Below are 20,440 nucleotides of genomic sequence, written 5' to 3'. Positions count from 1 at the left end.
TATAGTTATCAAGAAGTTAATGTTAGCAGGGCGGTGGTGGTGCACACCTTTAATCCCATCACTCAGGAGGCAGAGGCTGGCAGATCTCTGTGAGTTCAAGGTCAGCCTGGTCTAAAAGAGCTAGTTCCAGGACAGACTTCAAAGCTACAAAGAGATCCTGTCTCGAAAAACCAAAAAAAAAAAGAAGAATTCAATGTTATATCATTGTGGAAATGTAGATATTTACCAATATCTTAGCTTTAAAATTGAAATAAAATTATTGAATTTCATTATGGACAATCTTGTCATCAAGGTGCATAGGAGAGTACATGACTAAATTTTAAAACAAATATAAACTTTTTTGCCATTCCCTCCATGTTTCAAGTATATTTTTATGCATAAACATGAAATCATATTTTGGAAAGAGTTTAGGAATACTGAATGGTAATTTCCTGTTAGAAACTGGTAATAAATTTTTTACAAAGACATAAGCTTTCTCATCAAATTTCCCTTATCATCACAGGAGTCCATAAGATATTGTTAAAAATTTTTACCCTTTTTTGGTTGCACAATCAAATAGGTATACTCTGAAAGATATTCACTAGTATAAGGCATATATGATTTGCCTATAATGAAATATTTCTTCTTTGAAAGACTTTATGATTTTATTGCTAAAATAAAATAAGAGTATATTTTGAAAAGTATAAGAATTTATTCTAGTGCCCCTGATAACATAATGGTTTTGAAGATATTTGTATAATGGTGAAGATAATTAGTACCCTAAAGTAATATTCTCTATAATAAATATAAAATAAAGGTGAAATTACTAATTTTCTATACAAAATCATATGTCAAAATGTTTAAAATGTAATTATTTTCTTCAATGCTATGGTCTTCGAGTACATGTATCAATGTACTTTAATTATATACTGGTATAAATTAGTGACAAAGGGTAACTACCTGGCAGAAACACACAAAAAAGACAGTGTGGGTGTATCTAATAATATTTCCTATTTAAGGTAATAGTATAGAACAGTAAGACACAATCTGTCTGGAGAGCAAATAATAAGTACACAGTTATTAAGAAGTATTGTAGTATTGAACAACATGAAAAAATTATCTATTTGTAAAAGGGCATATCAAGCATAAGATTTTATGATGATAAATTGGTTTAAATATTTGTCATGAGATACCTAACCACAAAGGTCACTAAAATGTGATACTGTACTCAGTCATATCAATTTTTTAATTTTAAACTTATTTTGTTTTTGTGATGTATGCTTGTATGCATATGCATGCTCAGATCTGCATACCCCTGTGGAGACTAGAGTCAATGTCAGACATTTGCCTCTATTTTTCACCTAAAAATTGTAAGACTGAGTCTCTCATTGAACCTAGTGTTCACTGTTACCTCTTATAAACTGTTGTTTCTAATCATACTATCTTAAAGATCTACATGTGATTCATGTATTTTTCTAAACATTATTCCAATAGCATGTGGTGGTTTGAATAGAAATAACCCTCATAGATTCATGTGTTTGAACATTTGACCCATAGCTAGTGGCACTATTAGGAGGTGTGGTCTTTTTGGAGTATATGTGGCCTTGTTGCAGAAAGTGTGTCACTGTGGAGGCAGCCTTGTGTGGTAGTTATCTTCTGCTGCCTGTGGTTCCAGATGTTGAACCCTCAGCTTCTTCTCAGGTACCATGTCTGCCTAAACGCTGCTATGCTTCCTGCCATGACAAAAAATGGACTAAACCTCTGAAACTGTAAGCCAGCCCAAATTAAAAGTTTTCCTTTATAAGAGTTGCTGTGGTCATGGTGTCTCTTCACAGCAATAAAAGCCCAAACTAAAAAATAGTATTTAACTAATATTACCACATGTTATACTATTTTAGATAGGACTCTTAATTATAATATTTTTACTGTTGTTTGGTAACTTCCTAATTTTTTATTTATACAATTGTTTGTATTTTTATTATTTACTAATTGTTAGTAATCACTAAATTTACCACTATTTCAAAAATCATTTGATAGCTAGCCATTAAGTTGAGTTTGTATACAGAGATGAATATGCACAAATTCTTACTATCTTTAAGAAACTGATGAATATACTATGGATATAAGCAATGCTATGTTAACTTACAAATCTATCACTGATCAAGGAATTTCACAAAATGTTCTATAAAGAAATTCAAATATTTTAAAAAATATTTTGTGTGTAAATGAAGCATTTATGTGTGTACTCATTCATGTTTGTTTATTTGTATGAACTGGGCATGTGGTATACATAGTTTGAAACAGTTTCTCTCTTATTATTCACTGCTGCAAAAGCCAGTCAAGCTTGTCTTACAGTCTCCAGTGATTTTACTGTCTCTGTCTCCCATATTCTTTTGGAAGAAGTGGGTTTAAAGATAAGCATTCCTCTCTCCAGCTTTTACGGTTTTGGAGATCTGAACTCAGTTCCAAGTTTTGAACAAGTTCCAAGAAAATGAACCTTAAAGAATGAGAAGTAGACTCTTAGAGAGACTTAGCATATTATAGGTGTCTGAGACATACTGAAATTTAGATTAACAGGCTACTTAATGAGGGGTTCTCTCTTGAATAAGGCAATTTGAACAAAATCTGGGAGCGGTGAATGTTTTTATAATGTGCAAATATGAAAAGTCAAAGACAACAATGAAATATGGATTTTTTCAAAACAAAGGAATCATTTATATATATCCAGAAATTGAAATTCTCACTTTGTTGATGGCTTTTTCCTTATTCTGAGCATACTTATGATTATTATTTTTGACATGTATCTCAATTTCATTAGAATCAAAGATAACATGCTAATTAACATGTATCAAATAGAAAACAAAGAGTTAGGGACTGGAGAGATGGCTCAGTGGTTAAGAGTACTGGCTGCTCTTCCAGAGGTCCTGAGTTCAATTCCCAGCAACCACATGGTGGCTCACAACCATCTGTAAGAGATCTGGCACACTCTTCTGGTGTGCGGGCATACATCAAGGCAGAATGTTGTATACATAATAAAAAAATCTTTTAAAAAAAGAAAACAAAGAGTTAAACTATACAACAATTAAAATAAAGTAGATCAACTGCAAACTAATCACAGAATAGGAAAAAAAATAACATGATAGTTAAATTGGAAGTTATCTATCCAAAAATAAAAAATAAAGAGTGATGAAATTATAAGGATATTGAAGGATAGTGACAAGTGTATCAGTATACATTCTGGCAAACTCAAGGATAAAGAGAAAAAAAGGAAAATTTTTACATGAAGAAATATGGACAAAATTCCCAAAATCTAGGGAATAAAGTAATCTATGAATCATATAATCCCAATATAAGATAAAGCAAAAGAAATTCATACAAAACACATAAACAAAATAAATAAAAAATTAAAAACAGTAAGGAAATTATTTATGATGCATAGAAGAAATCACTGCAGAATCCTCAATAGAAAGATTCAAGGGAGAAAAGAATCAATTGACATATTCAAAATACTGGAAATAATAAAAACTGCTAACCAAGGATATTATGTCATGCAAATTTGTTTTAAAAAGTAAATGAAGAGAAATATTTTATTGAGCAACAAAAGCTTATAGAATCCATATAATTCTGGATATTATATTATAGGAAATTATTATATTATAGGAAATTATTATATTATTGGAAATTATATTATTATAAGAAATGCAAAAGACAGTATTTCAAATAGAAATAAAGCATGAAAACATAAAAATGCAAACATATTAGTAAGAGTAAATATATGAACTAATACAGCCTATTTTAATACTATATCTGTGTTGAGTAAATGCCCTTTAATCCTTTTATAAAAGACAAAACCCAAAGTACTAAAGTAATTATTTAATGTTAGTGGTTATATTAAAATATGTGAATTGTGGTATCAGTATCACAGTGTGTGAGTATAATGGAATGTGTGTGTCATTTACAATTAAATTTATGTTCTCAATCACCTTAAGATGGATGTTATAAAAACTGTTTTACGTAAGTGTGTCTCATGGTAACGTTAAATAAAGTGTGTTATATATGTGATGCCACTCTTAGGCATATATTTAAAGGACCAGATACCTTACTACAAAGATACTTGCATATTCATGTTCATTTTTGCCTCTCTATTCACAATTGCTAGGAAGACAAATAATCATAGACAACCATCAACTAAAGCATGCACTTCAGTTTGGTACTTATACACAATTGAATATTACTCTGGTGTAAAAGAAAATAAAATGAAGAGTACAGGTTTTAGAAGAAATTATACAGAGCTGGAGTCACCAAGGCTCATAAGACAAATTCTATATGTCTATGTTTAGATTCTAGATTTTTGTTTTGTGAATTTAACCTGGAGTAAAATCAAAACCCATAAAACTGGAAATGGACCTTGTGACATATTTAGAGAAGAGAGGATAATAAAAATAAAGGTGAAAGGAAAGAAGTCGCTTACTAGAGGTAGAATGGCACAAGCAAGAAATGGACTAAAGCGGATGAGAAAATAAGAGCTCAAAGGAGGAATTAACAAAAATTAAATGTGTATGAAAAAGCTGCACTGGAACCTATTATCTAGAAACTCAAATAAAAAGATAAGTTGAGGGGCAGGAGAGATGGCTCAGTGGTTAAGAACACTGCTCTTTCAGAGAACCTGGGTTCAATTCCCAGCACTCACATGGCAGCTCACAACTATCAGCACTGCTTAATATAGGGGATTCAACACCCTCACACAGACTTTAATGCAGGCAAAACACAAATGTATATAAAATAAAAATAAATTACTTTAAAACATAATTAGAATGGAAATGTTTTATGAAAAAACAATGGGGAATATTGGAAACAAAAGATTTAAGTGGGGACAGGGACAAGGAGTAGAAGAAAGGAGGGATTAGGGTGGGTTAAACAAAATCAAGAATGCATTAAGCAGCTTGATGAAACTCCACTAGTTTGTTAATTATTTAATATATATGCATATATATGTGTGTGTATATCATGTATATATAGATATATACTTAAATGGAGTTTGAATCGGAGTACCTCATGGGTGAGCAATGCTGATTTCTTAATATATGGACTTAGTGAAAATTTCAGTATCAGGCATGTATTACTTTCCTCCAATGAGAAGTACCAACGAGAGGTACCCAGAACAATAAAGAATATATCTATTGTTCTTGGTTGCCCATCTTAACTAGATGCCAAGACTCTATTGCTGAAGACAGTCCACATTCTACTTGTAGGGCAAAGAAAAATTCCTGAACCGAACATGAAACTACCTTTCTCTTGTCTGGATTCACAGTGTTACAAAGTGCTATGTGGGCTCTCTGGTGAGAAAAATTATCAATGGTCTTATACAATATTGTACTCCTCACACTACAATACTAACTCACCAGGCAAGATATGCCCACTTATACATTAATGACAAGATGGTTTATGGAGTCACCAAACACTTTCTTGATTGGATTTGAGGCTTGCCTTACAGGAGGGAATTATGCTTGATTCTGTAAACATAGTCAAAACTCCATTACTAGAGAAATCAAAAGCCCTGGCAGAGGAAGAATCACTTTTCATTGTGAGTGTTGTAAGTTGCCCATATGTTAGTGGATGATCTTGTGCATATGTGCAACAACTATTGGACTCAGTGTGTTATAAAACATTTGTAAAGAAGATATGAAATAAGTAGAGAAATGTATTAGAGTAAGAGAATGGGAAGATGGGTATTATAAGATACATTATATACATGTATGGCATATTCAAAAACAAATATGTAGAAAAATGTAAGTGGAATGCTTGGGAAAATGAGGGCATTTAAAAGAACATTTTTGTCTGTTACTATGGCTACCTGGAATGGTGAACCAAGTCACCCCACAGAATCATAATTTCCCCAAGGAATCATACAGTGGAAGTACTGGTTTAGGCTTGGTGATAGCCAAAGGGAAAACTTGTAAAGAGATTTCACATCCCACCACCATGACAACTTGTCAGATCACCATGCAGAACTGATCAGAGTCAAGGCAATACTAAGTCAATTATGGACATAACCATACCTTGACCAGGACTTAGTTATGTATACCTCTTGCCTTCTATTTAAAACTTAATCTGTTGGAGAATGTTATTTTAAGGTGTGTTCCTTTTGTTTATGCTATGGAACATTTGTTTAATGATATAAAGATTGTTGCTTTTTTTGTTTATACTGCAATTGTTTAATTAAGTGAAGCTGTGATTCTTTGCCTGTCTAAAACACCTTAGTGATAATAAAGAGCTGAAGGTCCAATAGTGAGGCAGGATAGGCAGGCTGACAGGCAAAGAGTACAAATAGAAGGAGGTAGGAGGATATCAGTGACCAGTAACCTAGCCAGCCAAGGAGTAACAGTGAAAGTAAGATATACAGAAGTAAGAAAAAGAAATATCCCAGAGGCAAAAATAGATGGGATAATTTAAACTAAGAAAAGCTGGCAAGAAACAAGCCAAACTAAGGCCGGACATTCATAACTAAGAATAAGCCTCCTTGTATGATTTATTTGGGAGCTGGATGGTGAGCCCCCCAAAAAAACTAAGAGTAAAACTTCACACAACATTAACCTTATGTCAGAATGCCAAATATGAATTTTGCAGGGATTTCACTGGATTTCTTCCACTCTTCCCAATTTGATCACATTGACTAAATCTCCTTTGCTTGTTCACCATTATTTAGGTTCTTTTGGTAAACTTATTGAAGATAGGTGGCTGAACCAGATTTGTTAGGAATTCCAGGGGCACAGGCTCTCATCCTAATTATGGCAACAATATTAGAAGATGGAATCTTTGGGAGGTGATTAGATTAGATAAACACATTCAAGTGAAAACTCATGGTTTGAATCCTAAATGATTCAAATGACAAGTAAAAAATATCAGAGAATACACAGTCAATTATTTGTTTCATGTTCCTTATTTGTTTCTGTATCACCTTAGGACTCTGCTAAACAAAATGCTACCACAAAATGTACCCCTAAGAGTTGCACCTTTAGAACAATGTTACAAAAAGGGTGGAAGAAGAAGGAACTGGGATTGGTATGTAAAATAAGATTGTTTTAAAAATAAAAAAAAACATTTTTTTAAACTGTAACTTGCTTAACTATAACTATACTGCATTATAGTAACACAAATGAACTAATACACTAAGACCTATCTTCATTGATATCATTAAAGCAGCTGCCTGTCCACTTGTTTTATTTCCACAATCTCAATAAAGTTGTAAAGTTAATTCTGCAAATTCTAAATTTACTGCTACTGCAATGGGAGAAAATACATTTTATAAAAATGTAGCTAATTCAGATGATAAAATGATATGAATACATTAAATACTTTTTAATTTATAAGTACTGAAAGATAATCCAGGTCAGAAAAAATGTAAAAACTTTAAAAGGAAAAAAATATATACAGGTAATTTTTAGATGTAGATACACTGGAAGTGCTTTACCGTTTTTTTCAAATAAGCACTCATTACATCAGATGTCTACTCATAATTTTTGATGATTTTATCACCCTGTGTAAATATTTTGGGGCAGGTCAATTTAAATTCCAAAAAGGAAGATAAAAAAGATAGGGTATTCTTGTTTGTCTCTGAGACTTGGAAATAATCTGACTCTAAGCTTGCTTTTCTTGGCTGGCTTTGTTTTTCTAACAGAAAGCTGCCACTGTATTTTGCTTTGGTTTTTTATTATTGACTTCATATGACCTTATAACCTAGACCTGAATCTACACTCAAATTCTAATAGATCTGCTCTTTCAGAATATTAAGCTGTGTCAAACAGAAATCACTATACTCAAAGAAAATAAGTCAGAATGTGTGTCAGAATTCAGACACTTCTATATGTACCCACAAACGCAGAAAACATGATGAGTGCTTCACTGTTTCTAGGTCACGCATAAATGCTTACAGGGAAGGATTTGGCTCTTAATTAGTCTGAAAGCAAGATGTTAATAATCGTTATATTTGTAACAGAGACTGGTTGCATTCCTAACTTGCAATTCTTTCCCATATTGTACACTGAGGAGAGCATACCACAAGGAGTGTAACCACTACTGATATATTGGACTTTGGACCATCTCTGGGGAATGGCTCATTGCTGTTGCCTTGTATTCAATTTCAATATTAGTGTGTTTTATAACAATGCACTAAGATCCCAACTTACTTTATTTACTGGTCTAATAATTAATACAGAAATTTTATTGCTAAATGCAGCTAACCCCAGAAAAGAAGCTGATCATCAGATTATACTATGAGTGATGAACTATCACATACAGCCACTTTTAAAGGTTTTTTAAAAAGATTTGTGACTTGTACTTCTGGTTGTCTACAAATATTCTACAAAATGCTTTTGTTACATTTGCATACAAGTAAATCAAGAGAAAAGATCTTGATAAAGTATCAGATAACTGAAAATATAGCAGATATTTATGATGGTATACACTAATTTTATAACAATATATTATTATAAGCCTTACAAATCTAGGCATAGGATTCTAAATAAGAATTAATGATACTTGCTTTTTACAATTGTTTCTGTTAGTTTCTCCTATTTTCTGAAGGAAAACTTAATTGGCTGGTGATTCGAGGTGCTATAAGTTCATTAAATTTATTTTGCGGATAAGCCTAAAATCACAGAAGGAAGCACTGAATATGAAATGGTAGGGGGTAGTTTTAGTTCTAATACTTTCAACACACATTCATGGAATGTAAAGCATTTCAAGGTATCAACTGGTATGTTGATCAAAGAAAAACACCTGGGTCCATCAGCTTTTAGGCAGCTGTTCTGAAAACAGACAGAACTAACTTAAGTGAACTATACTAAAAATTAAACTAAGGAAAGTAAAATCTATGGTGAGAAGCCACAGTTAGAATCCAGTTAACATATATTGTCTGACTAATATTTGTTTTACTTAGGATGTGTTTTCAAGGGCAACAAATGTCCCTTCTGGGACTATATGTATGGCTTGTGAACTCTATTACAATAAAATCTGAGCATGCAAGGCTTTCAAGGTCAGCTCAAACTTAACTGTTAGTTACCCTGTGACTGAATTGATGGCCTGAAGTTTTTTTTTTAAGATAGACTTTTCTGGTAAGGGGCTTTTGTTCTAACTAGATGAGGGAAGATTAAAAAGTATAAACTAGGATCATTTATTCAGTTTCTATCTTGCCATATAGGCGTTTTATTAGTAACAATTTTCAGGAAAAGACATCTTGGAGAAGGTCTAACAGAGCAAACTGCATACAGATTTATTAAAATCATTCCTTAAGCTTCTGTTTTGAAAGGTTTCCTTTACCCTTGACTGGTGTCTGAATTGGGTTTGGAAAGAACTTAATAGTGTTTCAAGAATGAATTAGCGATATGTTGTGCCTAAATTTTTTTAAAAAAAATGGCATTTGTTAAATATATATTTCTTATTAATAAGTACTATATTTAATATTCATACATTCATATAATTTTGGATCCAGTCTACTCACTTTCTCCCTTCCAATCCATCTTCTACACTCTCCAGCTTTCCCTCCCAACTTCATCTGTCTTTTAAGTTTAATACCCTCTGAGTACACTTAGTATTGCCTATATGTGTATGTCTGTGGGATCATCTACTGGAGCATGGGTAGTCTTTCATAATGTGTAGCCCTAGCCACTCTGAGTTTATATGTACAACTATGCTCTCATGATAGGCATATATTGTTTTGTTACGGATAGTTACTCCTTCTGGCTTTTATTTTTTTTTCATCCCTTCTTCTGTAATGATCCCTGAATGTTGAGAAAAGGCAGTGTAACACAAAATTTCATTTAATGTTGAGCACTCCAGTCTCTTATTCTCTGCACACTAACTGGTTGTGGGTCTTTGTACTAATTCTCATGTAGTGAAAAAAGAAGTTCTTCTGAGGACGGTTATGAGATTCACTAATCAATGGATATAAAGATAAGAACATAGGAGACAATTTAATACTGTATTAATTTAGCCTAATAATAGCATTAGGGCCTATGACCTATCCAGTCACTGATTTTTGCCCTAGTTAGTGGTGCAGGTAAATCCTAAAAAGCAACTTATACAGAGTATACAAAGAAAAGAGGATAAAAATCTACAAAAAATTTCTAAGGGAACACATGCAAAATAGCTGAATGAAATAAGGAAGTAATGCAGGATAGGAAAATGGTGTTCAATAAGGAATTACTGAAGAATACCAAAGTAAAATGGAAATGGAAACCTCACAAAAAGAATGGATGAGGGGAGGACAGACTAACAGGGCATAAAAGCAAGTAAGAGGACTTGGAATACTCAATCAAACAAATGTCTGTGAGCAGAATTTATGCAATCTTGGGGACATTATGAAAAGACAAAAATCAATGAATTTTGAGGAGGGTAATTTAAATACAAATAAGAATAAAATGGGAAAATAAAGAACAGACAGTTGGGGCAGTTTTGGGTTTAAAATATGGACCGAAAGGAAACTGGTTTGAAGATAAATATATGACCTGACAGCATAAAGAGTTTCATTTCTCAGGAGGTTGAAACACTACTAACCAGTCAAGTCCATGGTTTTGTGGAGGCAAAAAAATAAAAGAGTAAATATGGAAATGATATAGTACAAAGCTATATCTGGCACACTGCTTGGATCCAATGTGACAGTTCCCAACAACTTTTCACCTCATTTAGTACTATACAGTCCTAATTTACCCCTCCCAACTTAGCAGTACTCTGCTGACAAAACTTTATCATACAGTACCATGAGAGATACTCTGAATATGGCTCACAAAGGGTCTTTTTGGGGTGCTGAAATGCCCACAGAGCAGATTTTATTGAAATGATGTGTGGTATTGTTACAATAATAAGCAAGAAGCTCAATGGCAAAATTACAATCTATACATGAAATTATGGATCAGTTTAAACTGATTTTTACAATAGTGTCAAAAACACTCCATGCAGAAAAGAATAATTTTATTAACAAATGATAACAGGGTAAGGTGCAGCCACTTGAAAAAAAAGGTTCTCTTACATTACACTATGCCAAAAAAAAAATCCCCAAATAGACTAATTATTTAAATGTAAGATACAAACCTATGAAGCTCATAGAAAAAAAAGTTAAAATAAATAAAAACATTTTTGCTATTATATTTACATAATTTTCTCCTTCCCATGTATTCCTCTTTGCTCTCTTTCAAATTGGTGTCCTCTTTATTTTTTAACTATTTTTTAACACAAACTGTTCAGTCTGTATAATGTTATCTCTATGTACACATTAACTTTCAAAACAGTATATAACTTTGGGACAATTCATTAAGTAACAAATATAGGTTTTGATGCAACTTCACTTCTAGGTATATTACTGGCAAGAAATGAAACATATTCCATTACAGAATCTTTTAGAACATAGAGTAGCCTTATATGTGCGATGGAATGAATCCAAATGCCCATCAATGTACAGCTCTACAAATAAAAAGTGATAATGCCTAATATGCATTGTTGTTCAATCATAAAAGTTAAGATACACACTATAATAGAGTAATCTTTGATTAGTTATACTAATTAAATGAATGAAGTCATAAGGTAGAATTCATTATATGATTCAATTCATATAAAATAAGTAAAATAGGAAATTTGACAAAAAGTTGATTAGTTGTTTCAGAGGGAAAGATAGGGTAGGGGAAGATACATAGGTAATAGGTACAGAGTTGTCACTGTACTAATAAAATACTCTAATAGAGTTGATAGTTGCATGTATCTGTGAATATATTAAAAAAAACACTGAGCTTCATACTTTATTGGGAGAATTATATCATAAACTATTAAAAACACATTATAGATAAGCATTTGGAGTTTAACCAGCATTGCAGGAAAACACCACATACTGCAAAAAAAGTTCCTGGGTTGATTATATATATAAAAATATATCATGTATTTTATTAGACTTTATTTCATGTCTTTTTGGTTGTGCTGTTTTTTCTTTGTAGTAAATCATATAATTAAGTATTATTATGTATTAAGTACTAAATTAAGTATTATTGTGTATTATATTACTTTGCAACCACTCTATCTCTTCAGATTCTGAATTTATTTTTCAAAATATTAACAAATAGCATGACTAAATTCTCAGACAATTTCTACTGCATATACTCACCTCTGTTATCTTTTTGCTGTACAGACTTTTGCTCTTCAGTTTTCTTTTCCTCACCAAGCTTAGTAGGCAGGGTAAGAGGCCTCCAAAAACCTAGAGTCATATTAAACAGACTCAGTTATTTCCAATTACTAATAAAATAATATTATGCAAAATAATGTTTACTACACAATATTGGGGATATTATGTTACGGTGTATTACTTTTGTTTATGCTGCATTTGTTTAACTCTGTGAAGCTGTTACACTTTGCCTGTCTAGAACACCTGATGGTCTAATAAAGATCTAAATGGCCAATCGTAAGGCAGGAAAAAGGATAGGCATGGTTGGCAGGCAGACAGAATATATAGTAGGAGAAATCTGGGAAAAAGAGTTGCTGAGAGGTAGCCCAAGAAGAAGGAGGACATCAGGGGACAGCCATCCAGCTACACAGTAATCCACAGAGTAAGTAAAAAAATTGCTTATAAAAACACTGTCTATTATGGCCTAAGAACACAATGTTAAATTTAGCTACCATCATCCTGGAATAAATAAAAGGATTTTTTTCATACTTATTTGGGAAAAAAGATTTAAGTATAAAAGACTAAGTACATCAGCTTTTAAATTACCTTTCCTCTCTTATAAAGTTGTCCCTGAAGTTTCTTCATTTTCAAGGAATAGTTTGAATTTATCTGTTACTCATGTTTATTGTATAATAATATAGAAGAGATAAAAATTACCTAAAGCAAGATGATATTCTTTTTTTTTGAAAGTGAAATAAAAATCTGGTATTATGATGTTTAGTCTCTGAATTTCTTATTAGTTTTTTAAAGTGGTTTAAGACCAAAATATATCAAAGTTACTGACATTTGGGAAAATGTTATGATGCCATTAATAAAGCTTATAAGGTATTTTTTAAAGGCCACAAATATTTTAGCATACCTGGAGGACGATTATCCTTTCTGCGAGCACCAAGTCGGTGTGCTTCATTTTCTGAATCATGATGGTCAGACTTCATGAGATGGTCTTCTCTTTCCTTATCCATTTGAAACCCCTCATTGTCAAATCCTTTCTCTTTCTTTATGGGGTGTCCTTTACTTTCAGGTTCATTTTTATCTCTTTCATTTCCAGCTTTTTCCTGATGTTTTTCAGAAGTGGAGTCTATTTGATCTTTTCCAGTGATACTCTGAAATGTTTGAAGGTCACCCTGACATTTTCCAAAGCTATCTTGAGGTACTATAGACCGAAAATGATACTTTCCAGAGCTATCCCAGTGTCCACTATGACCAGAATCTAACTGTTCTATTTTAGCATCTAACCAGTGCTGTAGAGACTCAGACTTGTGAATCACCTTGAGTCTTTCCAAACTACAGGTACTTTTGCATGCTTCAGCTTTCTTTATGTGCATCACAGAATCAGAGGACATCGCAGGGCTTTCAGAGTCTGAGGTCACTGTTCTTTCAGACCAAGAATCCTTTGTGGGCTTGTTATTAGCAGTGCTCATATGAAATGTTTCTGTTTCCATGAAACGTTTCATAGCTGCTGAGGCTAGCACACATCTTTCTAAATCTGAGTCCATCTCACTTGATTCAGAGTCAGAGTCCATCAGATATCTCTTAGATCTTTGCTTTTCCACCTGTATCATATGTACCTTAGACGTTGATGCTCTATCTTTTTCTGTACCTGAGTCTACTGCATAACTCTCAGAATCAGGTATCATCCAGAAAATTTCAGTGTCCATCATTGTTTTTTCAGATTCCATTAGACGTTTTATGGAATCTGAAGCCATTTGACGTTTTTCTTCTTTCTTTCTTTCATTATTAGAGGCTGAGTCTCTTTCATAGTCAGAATCTTCCAGGGATTTCTCTGAGCCTGAGAGCACCCAGTCTTTCAGAGATTCAGATTCCACCTGTTCAATTCTCACCAGCAGCTGCTCTGTCTTGGTCAAGTCTTCAACTGAGACTGAACCCATTTGATAACTTTCTGCTTTTAATGGTTGTTTTCTAGAGTCTGCATCCCTAGGGGACTTTTCTGAGTCAGAATCTACTCCCCATATTACTGATCCAGAGCCCTTAGATGGTTCTTCTAACTCAAAATCTGAGACAACACCTCGGTCAGAGTCAGAATCAATTGCACATCTTTCAGAACCAGAGTCCATAAGAGGAGTATCACTTTCAATAATTGTTAGGTCTTCGAACGTTTTATAGTAAAAAGTACTCCCCAAAGTTTCAGATGCATTTGTATCAGGACTTTCCATTTTAGATTTGTTTTCTTCATCATGTTCCGATTTAACTGCTCCTTCATCACTTCAAGAAAAACAAACATAAATGCATGATTAAATATTTACATGTTGGTACTAAGGCATTATCTCTGTTGAAATTCTTCTGTAAGAAAATACTATGGAGCATATAGTCCTATCTGTTGACTGTGTAAAGCAAGAGGCAACATTAAGCTTTTTGTGAAAAAATAAGAATATTAGTGTGTTTATTTTATACCCTTCCCTGATATAAGGTATTCGCATCTGCCTTCACATTAACTATTTTCTGATGGACCTAAAATTATTTCTCTGAGTAGGATAATGCCTTGTTAACATGTGATTTTCTTGTCACTATCTAGTCAATATATCAATTTTTAGGTATCAAGTATCACTTTTAAAGTGTACTGTAAATTAAAAATAGAATTTTTTGCATTCAAGTCTAGATGAAAATTGTATATAGATAGATCTGATTATTAGTGAGAGTTACCTTGGAGTGTCAACTCTTTGTGAAGATGAACAACTCTCAGATACTCTTTGATTCTGAAGGGATGTATATTGTATGTCAGGTTCATATGATAAGACAGTTGTAGTTATTGGCTGAAAAACAAATAAATCATGAAGTTATAGCTTTTTAATTAAACACAAAACACAACACAATAAAGCATTTACACTGGAGAGGGTGTCAACTTGACTAGTTACAAACTAGAGCTTGATAGGCTTTGTATAACCTTCCTGAGTAAAATCTCATATTTATATATAGACATGATAGACACATTATGGGATGTTTGTTCATTATCTATATTCCTGCAAACTAATCCCCATGCCTAAATAACAGAAGAGTCCCATGCAACCCAGTCTTTGGATTGCATGTAACTACCGTTTGATTAAAATTCTCTTTGTTAGAGATCTGGAGTTAGTATTCAGAAAAAATTTCCCTACTTGTTATATGAAAATTAGGGTAAACAATATTAGTTTCTGTGTAAAATCTAATCCTGTCATGTGCTTAGAAGAGTATAACAAACAAACTTTCTTAAAGACTAGACAACCATGTCTAGAGGAAACAGATATAAGTGATTATATGATTGTAGAAAAAGATAGAAATATTTTCTACCAAATTCTTGCCATTTTTTTCAGTTAGCAATTCAAGTTTCTCCTTATAGTAACACTATGTCCTGTCTTTGAATATTTTTAGGTGATGATAGATTACTGAATTAAGTCCCTTACCATTTGTCCATTTTTTTCATTCCTAAAGTATAAGTAAAGTTTTGTTCTTTTCAAACACAGTGACTTTTTAAAGAGAGTAGAATTACAGCCAGCATTTTATTGAAAAGTCTAAAACTAGAAAAGTATAACAAATGTAAATTTAGACACATGAACGTTACTAACACAGAAAGAAAGTTGAAGGATGACCAAAATTAATTTCATTTATGTGAGGACACTTCTTTTTTAATATAACTTTAACAAGACATAATAATATACATATACTATAATGGGTCATTTAGATATGATATAAGAAAATTTCCATATAATGTCATATTTCAGAATTGATGGTAATACATGAAATGTTTGAAATTTATTTTCTCAGAAGATAACTGGAAGGTTTAAACATGATACTTAGAAGAATTTTTTGAAATACCATATATAATTATAAAATATACTTGATTAAAAAATTAAAGATACTATTGATTTACGGTAAATAAAAAAGAAAAATATTAAAATTTCTACATTATAGAAGTGGATACAAAATGGCATTTATTTCCTAAATAGCTATCTAAAGGCACAAAAACTCAGAATTTCTCTCACTCCTATTCTCAAGCTATATATAGTAAATGTTATTAAACTCTGATTTTTCAGTGGCTAGTTTTATTGATTTATTGGTTCCTTTCATGTTTTGAAATACTGTCTTTGAACAAAGTGACAGATTTTAAATGTCACTTTTCTTTAAGTATTTTGACTATATTCACTACATCAACCTCTCCTGTCCCATTTTCAATTAATTTTCTTACCAATTAATTCCCATTTACACACACACACACACACACACACACACACATATATATGATGGAAATATATACACACGTGGGTGTGTGTCTTTTTTCATGGAGAAAACATGAAAACATGATATTTGTGTGAGTCTGCATTATTTCACTTAATATGATTATCTCCATTTCCATCAATTTTAGTACACCTGACATAGTTTCATTCTTTTTGTGGATGAATGAAACTCCATTATGCATCTATACATTTACTTTATCCATTTGATGATGAACACCTAGGTTGACCCTATAATTTGGATATTAGGAATAGTGCCACAATAAGCATGGTTGTTAAAGTATTTTGTAATATGATTACTTATTTTCCTCTAGATATACTTTCATCATGAATGATGTGTCTGGAACACATGCTGCCTCTAAGACTAGGGTTTTGCTTGAAAGTGCTAGAATAAAATAGAACTACTTTGACTCATAGGCAGGCAAGGGTAAGAACTTTATGAAAATTTATCTAATATTTCAGTAAATAATATCAAGAAGTGACAAATACTATTTCATGAAATTAAAACAAATCTTCACAGCAAAAGAAATGACAGATTAAAGAGACAGCCTTTAGGTAATAGAAAACATGATAGAAGAAAATCTTTGCCAATTACACAGTTTACGGGGATTAATATCTACAATATATATTAAGAACTGAAAAAGGTAACACAGAAGCCAAGCAAATACTCTAATAAAAAAATGACCAAATTAAATAAGTAAATGCTTCTCAAAAGAAGAAGTACGGGGGTTGGTGTAATGGCTCAGGGGTAAAGTTCTCTGCCATCAAGACTGATGAACTAAGTTTGATCATCACTACAAAGATATAATATATATTTGGAATGGTAAATAATCTAACTGCATGCCTTTTATCATTACTTAATGTACCTATATTGATTACTATATTTTACCCCTTAAGTAAGTATAAATATTGGTCAGTTAATACTAAAATAATACTAGAGAAATTATAGGGACAATTACTAAATAAATAAAAGCCTAAACATTATAAATTCAAGGAAACACCAGTTGTAAATTCTAGAGTTGAAAAAAATGAAATGATAAAAATAAACTCCTAACTGGATATATGGAAAAATATATTTGTAGTTGTAATGAAAACTAGTTGAAATGGTAGGGACAAGATAAAAAACCTTGAGCCTAAATGAATGGAGCTCCACCATTCCAAATAAAAGAGAAAAGTCACCAGAACAACAGAACCTTATGAAATTATATCAAACACCAAGTTCAAGGTAATATAAGAAGGAGAAGAAACAACAAGAAAAATCAGAGAAAACACTTGTGTCAAATGAGATTTAGTGAACAATCCTGAAGATACTTGAAGTAAAGGCCTGTGGATACAGGGCCCTCCTAGTTCCTTCCTGTTGCACTCTTTCACATTTTCTTCTATCCTATATCCATTCCTTTGTGATCCCCACTCCCTGCCTCAATCCTCAGAACCACTCTCTACAAGGGATCCAAGTGGCCACATTGGGCTAAGGCACATGTAAGCTACATTTATTGTCCTTCCTGTCATATTCTCGTCTCTCCTGATTAATTCCTAGTCCTGCTACTGCCTGCTCAAGGAACCCCTGTTCCCAACCCGCCACAATTTCTTATGGATTCCACATCTTGATGAAGAATCAGAGTCTTTCTAGGTCTTTCCCACCACCCCATTCACCCCTTTCTTCTAGACTATCTCCATTTGTTTGTGACACTCTTAACTCACAGAAACACTCTTTACCAGAAATCCCATAGTCAATAAATGTGTCTAGGACCCAAAGTGGGAAATAGCCACCAAAGCATGGAATACTCAATCAAAGAAGTTGAGATCAGATACCTACTACAAGAAATACGTCAAACATCATAAATCCAGATGTTTCAGCCTGCAAACACAAACATACAAAACTAAACAAAATTCCTCAACCAGAAGCCAGCAGCTCTATTTTGAAAGGCCCTGACAACAGCATTTTACTTGAAGCAAAAGACATGTATTTTACAATAGCAATTATGATTATGTTGAATTAACTTAAAGAAGTATGAATGAATGCCTTATTGAAGACTGTGAAAATACAAACTGTTGAATAAAATAATGAAAACAATTCAAGGCATAAAAGAATAATTAAACAAGGAAATAACAGAATCTCAACAATTTAAAATAAGTTGGAAGTTAAAAACTCAGGATGGTAAACAAATCCTTAAAGGTAAGCATCACCAACAGAATGCATGACACAGAAAATATAATAATAAGACAGAAACAAATACCTCAATATTAAATCTAATAAAAACCCAGGAACAAAGCATTCAGGAAATTAGGGACACAATGAAAAAAACCAAACCTATAAATAGTGGGTATAAAGGAAGAAAAAGAAGGCCAAGTCAAAGACTCACAAATATTTGTTAACAAAGCCATTCATTTCTCCAACTTAAGAGATGCCTATCGAGGCACAAGAATCAACAGCAAATAAACAGGAACAGAAATACCATACATTTCTCCAACTTAAGAGATGCCTATCAAGGTACAAGAATGATGCAGAACAGCAAATAAACAGGAACAGAAAAGAAACTCCCCACAACACAAAGTAATCAAAACACTATTTGGACAGAACAAAGAAAGGATGTTAAAAGCTGCAAGGGGCAAAGAATAAGTCATATATAAAGGTAGGCCCACTAGAATAACCCCTGGATTTTCAATGGAGTTTCGGAGAGTTAAAAAGATGTGGATGGATGATCTTCAATTTCTGAGGGACCACAGAAAACAACCCAGACTACTATACGAAGTAAAAGTATAAATCATAACCAGTGGAGAAAAAAATTCTATGATAAAAATAAATTTAAGCAATTTTTCTTCATGAATCCACCTCTACAGCTCTAAAGAACATACCAGAAGAAAATCTGGACTGAAAAGTAATTTAACTACACCTAAGAGGACACAAGAAATAAATAATTTGAGAACAGTGGATTAAATAATGGAGGGAGTCCACAACAAAACAACAAAATAAGAGGAACAATATACATTAATCAATAAAATCTTTCAATATAATTTCCTGCATGTGGACTTTGGGGGAGAGTTGAAGAGGGGAGGGAAGAGACAGGGAAGGGAGCAGAGAAAAATGTAGAGCTCAATAACAATCAATAAAAAACAATTTTCATCCAAAAAAATCCCTATTAAAAAACACAGACTAACAGATGGTAACAGCTAAAAGGATCCATCTATCTACTGCATCCAAGAAATAGACCCCATCATCAAAAATGAGTATCATTATAGGATAAAAGAATGGAAGAATATATTCCAAGCTGATGGACACAATAAAGAAGCAGGTCTTACCATTTTAATAATTTAAAAGATAGACCACATGCCAAAAATAATAAGAGATAAAGAAGAACACTATATACTTCTAAGATGAAAAATGTATCAAGAGAACATCACAATTCTAAACATTCATGTACCAAATGCAAGGGCACTAAACTTCATAAAAAAACATTACTTCAGCTAAATTCACATAATGACTTTAACACAGTATTAGTGGATGACTTTAATACCCTGGTACTGCAAATGGAAAGGTCACCAAACAAAAAATTAAACAGAGAAACATTGGAGTTAAAAAACATCATAAATCAAATTGGACCTATCAGATATCTGCAGAACATTTCATTCTAACACAAAAGAATAAATTTTCTTCCAGCCTTTCATGGAACATTCTACAATTTAACCACATAATAGGACACAAACCAAGTGTCAAAATATATTATAAAACTGAAATTACGTCCTTCATATATGACTACCATGGCTTAAATATGGATATAACTAACAATAGAAACAGCAGAAAATATACAAAATTATTGAAGATCCATTTGTAATAAAATCCCTAGAAAGATTATGAATTCAAGGAACATATCTCAACATAGGAGCACCAAGTTCATAGCCAACCTTCTCATTGGAGGAAAAACTCAAAACACTTCCACCAAAATCAGAAATAAGATAAGGATATACTTTTTCTCAATACAATCTTGATATAGTATGTAGCTAGAACAATGGAAAACTGAAGGAGATCAAA

At 32.5% G+C, this 20,440-nt stretch overlaps 1 protein-coding gene across 1 annotated transcript in view; it reads right to left on the bottom strand.

The window, feature by feature from the left end:
• Positions 1–13,863, bottom strand: part of LOC121443467 — a 111,650-nt gene extending 97,787 nt beyond the window's left edge. The window contains exons 1-2 of the mRNA XM_041645217.1: positions 13,044–13,863; positions 12,128–12,217 (exon numbers count right to left, since the gene is read on the bottom strand). Coding sequence (XP_041501151.1) covers positions 12,128–12,217; positions 13,044–13,863 — 910 coding nt within the window. The remainder of the gene's footprint in view (positions 1–12,127; positions 12,218–13,043) is intronic.
• Positions 13,864–20,440: the final 6,577 nt, after the last annotated feature.

This window comes from Microtus oregoni, unplaced genomic scaffold (genome assembly GCF_018167655.1).
Source record: "Microtus oregoni isolate MIOR12 unplaced genomic scaffold, Mior012 000107F_ref0000227, whole genome shotgun sequence".
Lineage (NCBI taxonomy): Eukaryota > Metazoa > Chordata > Mammalia > Rodentia > Cricetidae > Microtus > Microtus oregoni.
Note: the sequence above shows the minus strand (reverse complement) of the source record. Positions and strands in the feature narration are given on the sequence as shown.